The following is a 10,793-nucleotide window of genomic DNA, read 5'->3' as shown; positions in this document are numbered from 1 at the left end:
CACCACCCCTGGAGCCCGGCGCCCTCACTCCCCGACGCCCTCGACCCCCTGTATAGATGGGAACCGGAGACTCACAGCTGTGACTCTAACCGGAAAGGGGAGCGGGACAGGAGGAGGCGGGCCCAGAGGCTTGACAGAGGGAAGCACTCCCACCATCCCTTCACCAGCCAACTGCCCGGACCGCCCACGGGCTTGCGAACAAACAGAGGCCCTCGACCCCATTGGTTAGGCTTCGAGGGGGCGGGCGAACAAGGCGCCCGCTGGTTGGCGGGGGCCTGACCAATGAGGAGGCTGCTGCGGGGCCGTGGGAGGCGCGCGGAAAGTGGCGCGTCCTTTCTTTTGAGGCGAGCTCGTGCGGCGCGTGAGGTGGCTGACGCAGCCTTCTGAGCGACCGCACGCCTAGCCCGCCGTGACCGCGACCGCGACTCGGGCCATCGACCGTCGCCCCGGTTCCGGGGCCGCCCGGGTCGTGACATGAGCTCCCCGGATGAGGTGTCTGTGTGGAGAAGGCGTGTCCGCCCAAAGGGCAGGGGAGCGGGCCGGCGTCCGCGCGGCCGGCCCCGCAGTCCCGCGTGGACCCGACCCAGATCCCAAGCCTGGGGAGCCGCGGAGCGGCGAGGGCGGAGGCCGCTTCCTGGACCCCAAGGGCTTCCAGTCGAAGCGGGAGATGCTGGAAGCGCGAGGGCCTGTGCTGTGGGGCCGCGAAGGCGGACCTGGCTCCCCAGATGACCACGCGAGGGACCTCCTGGACCTGATCGAGGAGTCTGAGGAGGCCGAGGTGGCCAACCTGCAGCAGCTGACCGACCAGGATGTGCTGGGCGTCCGCAGGATACCCGGACCCCGAGGGCTTCGAGTCTGAGCCGGAGATGCTGGAAGTGCGAGGGCCGGTGCTGTGGGGCCGCGAAGGCGGACCTGGCTCCCCAGATGACCACGCGAGGGACCTCCTGGACCTGATCGAGGAGTCTGAGGGGGCCGAGGAGGCCAACCTGCAGCAGCTGACCGACCAGGACGCGCTGGGCGTCCGCAGATACCCGACCCCGGAGAGCTCCACCGCCTTCGAAGAGTCCACCGGGTTGACACTGAGCTTCGAGGAAGTTCCCGGCGGTCGAGGAGAGCCCGGCCAGAGCTGTGGGGAGGCGCCGACGGCTCCAGCCAGCCCTCTCCACCTCAGTGGGCCTGAAGCGGGCCGGGCCTTGGGGAACCCTAAGAGAGGCACTAAGCGTAGGTTGAACGTGGCTGCGGATCGCCAGCGGCGCTCCGCGGAAGGCCTGACCTGGCTGCTGTCCGACTCCGAGTCCTCAGATGAATTCAGTGAGACACAGCTGATGACGGTGAGCACTTATCCCAGAGGAGGAGGCCACGCCAAGCCCAGCAGACCCGAGGATCCCGGGGACACTCCCAGACACTCGAAGTTCCAAGCCAGGGAGAATTTCCTTCACGTGACAGGCTCTTCCCTGTCGTCGGCTCCGCGAGGACTCTCTTCGGTTGTGGAAAGGCAGGGCGTGGGAGAGCAGGGCATCTCTTCCCCTAAGAAAATGCAGAGCGTGCTGTGGGGGAAGGGGGGGCAGCAAGCCCAGCTACCCGGGAGCTGCTGCTGCTGCTGCTGCTTCTGCTTCTGCTTCTGCTGCTGCTGCAGGTGGCCTGCCGCGGGTCACTCCTAGGAAGAACGGAGCCCAGGAGAAGAAATCCGTCGGGGGAGCATGCAAACTTGCCCTGGGGGGAACCTTCCGTTCCCGGGGTCAGCGAATCTCGGCAACTCCCGTGGAACCGGCCACCTTCCCCCCAATCTCTGGTATTCCGCAGCCTGGGAGACCCAAGAGTTATACCTTACTCCTTTCGGGAACCAAACAGTCCAAGCACAGCGGCGCTGGGAAGAAATCCGTGGTCAGTTGGGCAAAGGAGTCTGAGGCGGTGTCGGGAGAAGATAAGGACACAAATAGAGACCCAGCCCCAAAGGGCCAGGTGAGTAGGCCATGCTCCTCCTCTCTCCCCACTCTTCCCCCCCCCCACAGCACCCAGGGCACACGTCTTCACCCATGCTGCCTCTGTCCACTCCTCAGAGGTCAGCATTGGGTGCCCCTCGGTCACTGGGTCATTACGATGCCACATCGGGCTCCTTTTCCTAGGGACAAACATTAAGGTAGCACTTCGGGTATCCTGGGCCCGGTTCTCCACCCTTGGCCTCTTTCCAGCCTCCTCTGAGAGACTTGGGCTGGGATGGAAGGGAGGGCTGGTAGCTGAATTGGGTAGGGGGATCCCTTAAAACCTTCCCCGGAAAGCCTCAGTATTTAGACTCACCAGCTTCCCGAATCCTCCTTCCTAGCTGTTCCCCAGACCTTCCTTGCAGGAGGCCTGGGCTTTCTCAGTGTCCCACTGTTGTCCCTAGATCAGCTCTGCCTGCTGGCCTGGGGATGACAGAGGGTGAAAGTGCTAATGAGATCAGCCTTTCAATTCCCTTCCCAATTCCCTGCCTCACCCTGGCGGGAATCACACATCTCTCTCTCTCTCACTCTCTCTCCCTCTCTCTCTCTCTCCCCCCCCCCCCACACACACATACACACACACACACTTCCTTAGTCCAAATCGGTGAGAAATTTTTGTTTCAGCTGCTAACTCACAGGCCAGGGACATCTTGTCTGCGCATGCATCGTAGAAAAGCCAGCAGTGGCGACGTCAACACCCGAAGCCCCCAAGATCCAGGAAACTCAGAACCCTTGGCCCTGAACCGGGGAGAAGTCATGCCCAGGGGGCCTGCCCCCTCAGGTGAGTGTCGTGGGTTTGATATGAGGGGAGGGAAGAGGGGTTGAGGACAGAAACCTCTGCCTCTGTCTCGGCTGGGGGCACAGCCTTGCTCCCAGGCAGCTTCTCCCACAGGAGACGGGGTGCTGGCAGGGCTGGCCTTGAGCCACATCATCCTCTGTGTGGGGTTTGTGCGACCGGGGCGATCGGTGGCAGTGCCCCAAACAGCTGCTCCGGGTGTAGACTTGCAGGGGAACAGCCTTTTCTGTTAAGTCCTGTTCGGCCACATTGCTCTCCCAAGTGCTGGCTGTGGCTGCAGCTCTGGGAGGGTCGAATCCAGAGCCACATTGTTTGGGGACCACAATGGCGAAATGGCTGCCCCCGGGGAACAGGGGAGGCAGGCCCAGAGACAAGGTTCCAGCCGCTGGGGAGAGCAGGGGCGGCTGGTTGCCAGCAGAGGGTGGTGCTGCCTCACCTCACTTTAGAGCCCCCTTGGCCCTTTCCACCTCACTGGGAGCCTGGGAAGCTGGATTGTGTGTCCTTTCCCTCTCAGGTGACCGGGAGCCACTTGACCATCCCCCAAGACCTGAAACGCAGCAGCAGCCACTGGGAACGCCCTGCTGTCCTTGGGTAATGCTTCCTCTGCATCCTGGAAATGCAGGCCCAAACTCGAGGGTGGGATCTGGGTCCAAGTTCAGCTGACATGTGTGGGCGACCCCTCCCCTGCCCCCATCACGTACCCCACGGAGGGAGCCCACCTTCTTTCCACTGAGGAGCCCTTGCCAGTCTAACCACCCGGCTTTGGGGTGGAGGGCCCGGGGGAGTGGAGAAGGTGGAGGAGAGAGGAGACCAGAGTATACTAATCATTTCTCTTCCTCCTTTGTCTGCTGGCCTAGTGTCTCGAGCTAAAGAGAGAAGTAGACGAACTTAAGGAGCAACTTGGTATGAGGAACCCGGGCCGGAGAGCGGTGTCTTAGTGCAGAACCCGGGGGGGCACCTGGGGTGGGGGTGGGCTGCAGGTGCGGTGGGCCTGGCAGGGACGATCATCCCTGTGGGGAGGAGAACCTCTCAGGCCTCGCCCTGGAGCTGGCTGTGCATGTACAGCTAGGCGTGTGTACAAATAGCAAAGTACTGTCTGGACTGCATGCACACTTTGACAACCAGACCAGTCCTAGGGAATGTCCTTCTGATAGGACTTTTAGAGATGCCTCGTTGATTTTTCCCTTGAACTGCTGCTTGGTGTGGCTTCTAAGGTTCTTGTTGGATTGTTTGTTTGTGTGTGTGACAAGTTCTGAGTGGTTGTGGCACGGCCCACAGCATGAGAGCTGCTGGCACATTTTGTTTCGCTTTAGGAATCGGTTCCACATTCAATTTGGGTGGTGGGGAGTGATCAGGCCCAGAGCTCTTTGCATGGGGTCTGGAGGGGTTTCAGGTTTCAGGGCTAGGCGGTTCGTCACGGGGATGGGGGACAGGCTTCTATATCCCTCTGTCTGGAGCACCTGCTAATGCCTGTCCCTGTTGCAGCCGCCATGCAGTACCTGGCTGACAAGTCGCAGACCCTTTGAAGTGAGTGTTACACACACCGTACCCCTTCCCACAGTCCTGGCTGTTGAGCAGGGCTGGGGGCTAGCCCTGGCTTGAGGCTCTTCCCTGACTCTGCTGTTTCACAGGTTGAGCCCAGCGTCTTCCTGCAAGAGGAGCAGCTGGTACCTTTGGGGCCCTGGAGCTGTGGCCAAGCTCGTTCGCTCCTGTGCTGCCTCACCTAGGGCTTCCTCTCCGCCTTGTTTTGCCCCCGCCCCGCCCGAGTTTCACAGCAGTTTCCGATTAAAGTACCTCTCATATTCTGTGTTCTGCCTTCTCTCTGGAGGGGTAGGGGTCGGGGTCGGGGTAGGGGCCTGGGGCGGGGCGCTGCTCCACGTCAGAGCCTTTTCCAGAACGGTATCTCTGGCACCCTGTGGTGGGGACTCTGGGCCAGCCTCTGCTACCATCCCTGCAGACAAGCCAGCAGAGTGCCACAGGTCTGGGTCCTGTGTGTGCTCTGCCTGGCCACATTGGCACGTCCTCCGTTTCCCCCGAAGGCCCTCTTCTAGTTCTCTCCAAACCCCCCTCCTCCTCTGGGGTCTGGCGGTTCCCATTCATCTCTGCCATTCACCCTTCCCATCAGCAGGAACTCATGACCGCCTCCCAGAGCTCCAATCTGGAAGCATTCACATCCTGCCTGCCGTAGCCAGCTGACCACCCTCCTCCAGCCGGGTCATCTGTACACCCTTGAGTGGAAATTGGCCCGTCAGGTTCTATGGCAAGTGTGGTTAGTCGGTCTGTGTTGTTGCATGGTCCCCGTCAAATACTCTTCCACCAGCCCCATGACAGAGATTTTCCTGGAAATGATATTTCCGTGTCCCAGCTCAATCTCCCAGACTGCCTCTTTAGGACACATGAGATTGAGTCTGAACTCCATGTTCGATTTCCCCCTCACTCGAGGTTGGGGAGCACTTCCTTCCCTCAGCCAGGACCCAGGGCTGTACCAGCCTGAGACTCAGAGGGACAGATTTGTGTTTGAGTGAGGCAAGGGTGGTTCTGCCTGACACCCTTCCCGAAAGACCGGTGTTTTACTACACAAAAGGGGGTATGATGGTAGATTGGCCATTCAAGGTCGGCGACTGTGTGTCCCTGTGTGTGAATAAATGTAATCAGGGGTAATCTCCCTTGAGGGAGAAAGATGTGATTCAGGGAGTAAAGGGAGTAGAGGCTGGTCCAGGTTCTGGAAGGCATCGAATGAACAAAAGCAAGGGTCGGATCTGTTTTGTTCAAGGGTTGTCGTTAAATTCCCAAAACATGGGAGGGGGATGATGCAGAAGTCAGCAAACCCCACGACAGGGTGTCGGGATGCTCGAAATGCTGGATTCGCTGGAGGTGGCTCTCGATCCTACTCTGTGATCCTATGATGTCTGACAACTCCTGTGGGTGTGGATGGAATGAGATTGGGAAGGGTGGCTCCTCAGAGTAGCTCATCTTAGAATCAGGGGACCCATATATGAGGCCACCCAACATGAGCTACCCGGGACAGGGGCAGGATGGGCGCAGTGACGATGGGAAGTAAGGAGTGACTGCACCTGGACAATGGGGAGCACTTGGGTCCACCCTTCCCCCATATTCTCACCCTGGCTCCCTTCCAGAGTCCATGGCATGAGCTCAGGTGGACAGACCACAGGTGGGATGGGACAGTCACAGACCTCAGGGTCAGAAAAGAACGTACGTGGGACTTAATCCTTCCCCTCAAACCCCTCCCTGGAGAAGGTGGGCTTGATTGCTGCCCAGGCCTCTGGCTCGATTCCTAGAATGTACCCAGTGCCCCACCCAGCCTGTACCAGGCTTATGTTCTAGCCCCTCTTGCTCCGGCACTGCCCCCCACTGAGCTGAGGCCATTACCAATGAGTGTGTGTGCACTTCGAGGAAACAGAGCTAGCTTAGACCTTGGACCTGCCTCTGACCAGTAGAGACAGTCATTCCAGGTCATGTGTCCCTGCAGACACTCTGGGGAGAGTGAAGCTAACTACAGGCTGGAGACAGCCACCACAGGAACTCGCTTCCCAGTGCACACTATGGATGTGAATAGAATGTTAACATGATTGTTAATAGAATGTTAATAGAAACCTTATTCAAAGTCACCCCAAACTGAAAGCAATCAAGATGTTATTCAACAGATGAACGAATAAAACCATACATCTATAAATGAAACATTTTTTAACAATACAAAGGAAGGAACTCTTGATACATGCAACAGCTTGGATGAATCGCGAATGCATTATGCTAAATGAAAGAAGCCAGTCTCAAAATGTTACATACTGTGTCACTGTGTTTGTATAATAGTTGGAAAAGGTAAAACTATAGGGATGGGAAACAGATCACCAGTTATCAGAGGTTTGGGATGGGGGAGGTGGTTTGACTACAAAGCAGCAGAATGAGGGAGATTTGGGGGCTGATGGAACTCTTTTGTATCCTGATTGTGGTGATAGTTACACAACTCTGTCCATGTGTTAAAACTCATGGTACTGAAAACAAAAAAGTTAATTTTACTATGTAATAAATCAAAATATATATAACTAAAAAAATTAAACGTGTGTCATACATAAAGGCTTGGGAATCACAATGGCATGCAAAATAGTACCAGCATTCTCAAAAGTGACATTGAAAGTCAGAAACCTTTTCAGCCTGAAATTATATATCAGCTATCAAATAAGCATGAAATTAAAGGTAATATTAAAGGTAATATTTGTTCATGCAAAGTCTTAAAAGAAATTATCACCCATGGTACCCTGGAGAATGAGTCCCATCAAAACACTGTGGTAAACCAAGAACAATGAAGACATTAATTCTAGGAAGCAGAAGATCCCACTTAGGGGTTTGGTAAAGGAGTGTTCTAGGAGCAACACTCTAGGCAACCAATAAAGGATTGAACCTGTGTCCAGGAAAAGTGATTTCCAACAACAAAGGAATGGACAGTAGTTGAAGATTGAGAAAATATTGCCAGTAGGCCTATGACAGAAATGTAAGCTCTTGAGGGAAGGAACGTCATCATGTTTTTCTCAGTGATGTAGCACCATGTGTTAGAACAGCACCATGTGTTAGAACAGTGCCTTGTAAGCCCTCAATAGAGAATTGTTAAGTGGAAAGGAGAGAAAGAGTGAATGCGAAGAGAGGAATTTGAGACAGCAAGTATACATCGACTCTTAAGGAGTTTTTATGTGAAGGTGAGCAGAGAAAAATGGTGTAGCTTGAAGGGAAATTGGAATCAAAAGAAGGTTTTCTTTAATTGGGAGAAACGACAACATACTTGTATGCTGATAGGAATGATCCAAAATAGAGAAAAATATTTATGAATGAGGGAAGTTTGTTTCTGATTGCCTGTATACTCTCAATGAAATGGGAAGCAAGGTCATCAGGTGAGAGCGAAGATGGTCCATGATCAGCAAGTACCCCCTCAACTTCCCCGGATCATCTTGTGATCTTCTTCTTTCTTTTAAAGTTTTATTTATTTATTTATTTTTTGGGCTGCGCTGGGACTCTGTTGCTGCGCGCGGGCTTTCTCTAGTTGCGCTTAGCAGGGGCTACTCTTCGTTGCGGTGCGCGGGCTTCTCATTGCAGTGGCTTCTCTTGTTGTGGAGCATGGGCTCTAGGCACGCAGGCGTCAGCAGTTGTGGCACGCAGGCTCTAGAGCACAGGCTCCAGTAGCTGTGCCGCACAGGCTTAGTTGCTCCATGGCATATGGGATCTTCCGGGACCAGGGATCGAACCCGTGTCCTCTCCATTGGCAGGCAGATTCTTAACCACTGTGCCACAAGGGAATTCCCGTGATCTTCTTGTATGGAATATTTCATAATAAAGTGCTGTGAAAAATTAAAAAGAAGTGCTTTTGTTCATTAAAAGGTATGATAAAAAGAGGGAAGGCAAGCTAAAAACTAGAAGATATTTATGTAACATGAAATCATCAGAGAACTAAAGTATACAATACATAAAGAACTTCCACAAATAAATATGCAAACAACCCAAGGGGAAAATGGGCAAAAGACACTAAATGAACCCCTCATAGACAAGAAAATCACCAAGGCCAAGCACATGAAAAGCTGCTCAATATTATTACTAATCAAGAAATTGCAAATTAAATCTACAATGAGACACCATTTCACTATCACAAGATTGACAACAATTTTGTACTTGTATAATATCAAATGTTGATGAGGATGTGGAACACTTAAACACTGTTGGTAGGAGTAGAAATTAGCATGACCACATTGTAAAAAATCTGGCATGATCTAGGAACGTTGGAAATCTTCTTTCCCTATGAGATGACAAGTTCAGTCCTAAGGATGAGCACTGGAACACAGCTTCCCAGCCATTTTATTCTATGGCTCACACAGAAAATGATGATTGTATGGCATACAGGAGTCAGATGACAAAGTTGTTCAGGGCCAGAACCAAGCGGTCCAGGGGCTGCTGTCTGGCTGTCTCTGGAGATGAAGGCCTCAAAGTCCCAGGTCCAAAAGTTGGAAAGCTCTGCCCTGGAAGGCTCTTGTACGTGGGCACCAGGAAACATGCGCCAGAATGTTTATAGTAGCACTATGAATAATATCTGCCCAAATGGAAACAACCCAAATTACCCATTGACAGTAGAATGGATACATAGGTTGAGATACAGTTGATTCTTCTTATTTGTAGATTCCATACTTGCAAATTCCCCTATTTGCTAAAATTCATTTTTAACCACAAATCAGTACCAGAGTGCTTTCCTCCTCATGCGAGAGAGCTGTGAGAAATTTGAGTAGGTGGAATATGTTCCCAACTGAGGTCAAAAAAGGTGACGCTCTGCCTTCTGGTTTCAGTCTCAGACTGCAAGCAAGTGTCCTTTTCAAGATTTATTTGGTGCCACATATTTTGCATTTTTCTGCTTCTTTGTTGGTGATTTCATAATTAAAGATGGCCTCCAAGCTTAGTGCTGAAGTATTGTCTAGTGTTCTTGAGTGCAAAATGACTATGACGTGCACTCAAGAAAATATGTGTGTTACATAAACCTTGCTCAGGCATGATTTAGAATGCTGTTGGCTGTGAGGTCAATGTGAATGAATCAATAATATTTGTATTAAATAGAGTGCCTTTACACAGAAACACACATGAAACATGATTACACAGCGATCAGTCGATGAAAATGTTGTGACCAGCGGATGGTAGGAACTTGAAATTATATTTCCCTTAGGAGCAATGTTTCAGGATTGCCTAATTCAGTGTTCATGGCAACTTTATAGACTGCAAATAACTATCATGATAATGAGAGTCTACTGTATATTCATTTGGTGGAAGAGTGTACAGCAATGAAAATGAACAATTGCCTGCCACATGTGACAAAAGGGATGAATCTCAGTTACACAGTATCACAGGGGAGAAGTCAGAAACAACACAGATGATTCCATTTACATAAAGAACAAAGGATGCAGCAAAACCAACGTTGTTAGGAATATGAACCTATGTAGAAAATAACTAAAGAAAAGGAAGGGAATGATGAAGACAAAGGATAGAGGTTACTTCTGAGGAGGGTGAAGGGAAAGGAATTGGAGCTTGCATGCAAGGAACTTCTAAGGTTATGGTGACATTTGAAAAAACACTGCTATAAAAGTTTACTGAGGCAATGAATGACTCCCATATCTGTATCCCTCTCCAGCTTTGACCCCTCACTGGTGTTCCAGAACCAAATTTCTAAGTGCATTCTGGCTAATTCCACCTGCATGTCCTATAAGAAACACAACCTTAATGTATCCAAAATCCCATCATTTCCCTCCCAATCTTTCTTTACTTCCTGTGTCCTTATGCTCCCCACCACAAAGTCACTCAAAACGGAAATGTTAGTCATCTTTGACTTCTGCTTCCTCGTGGTGGCCATAGAAACATGCCCCTCCGATCCACTGCAGGGAACATAGTAGATTGGCAAGTGCCAGCTGCCACTTCTCTGGCACCACCATTGTTTGTGCCAAGATCCAACATCCTCTGCGTAGCTCGCAGCCAGTGACTGAGCATGGCAGGGGCATACTGCTGCAGGACAGGGACTCCTCTAAATGGCAGCTGTAGGTTGGGGACTCCACATGAGCGTGAACAAACCAAACTAAACTGAACGAAAGTTTAGTGTTAGAATGAAACTGCATCTGAGATTGTTCTTATCTGACCCTCCTTTCCCCCACGTCTCTCTGACAGACGTCAGACCCGCATCGCACCCTGAAGAAGAAGACTCATTCCTGCTCCTTCTCCTTTATCCTTCACATGCCATTCTCCCATCATGTTCGTCCATGTCCAATCATGCCTTGGTGTCCGTACTTTTGGAGGACCCAAACTAACAAAAGTGGTACCAGGAGTGGTCTGAGAAGTTAGCTATAAGATGGGGTTTATGGACCAGCTCACTCACTGCCCAAATGACAAAGAGCGTACCATTTTGAGTGTTATGTGGGGCATGGATAATCTCTAGCACAAGGTTACCTCCTGATTCCTTAAGGTTTTATCCATACGTACCT

The 10,793-nt window shown here is 52.0% G+C and overlaps 1 protein-coding gene and 1 pseudogene across 1 annotated transcript in view; both read left to right on the top strand.

The window, feature by feature from the left end:
- LOC116747109 (uncharacterized protein CXorf49 homolog) overlaps nt 1–478 on the top strand; it is a 4,559-nt gene extending 4,081 nt beyond the window's left edge. Inside the window, exon 3 of the mRNA XM_032618922.1 lies at nt 404–478. Within this exon, the coding sequence (XP_032474813.1) occupies nt 404–478 (75 nt within the window). The remainder of the gene's footprint in view (nt 1–403) is intronic.
- Nucleotides 479–487: 9 nt separating this feature from the next.
- LOC116747108 lies at nt 488–4,541 on the top strand (annotated as a pseudogene).
- The last annotated feature ends 6,252 nt before the right edge of the window (nt 4,542–10,793 follow it).

Source organism: Phocoena sinus, chromosome X, assembly GCF_008692025.1.
Source record: "Phocoena sinus isolate mPhoSin1 chromosome X, mPhoSin1.pri, whole genome shotgun sequence".
NCBI lineage: Eukaryota > Metazoa > Chordata > Mammalia > Artiodactyla > Phocoenidae > Phocoena > Phocoena sinus.
This window is presented reverse-complemented; position numbering and strand designations above follow the sequence as displayed.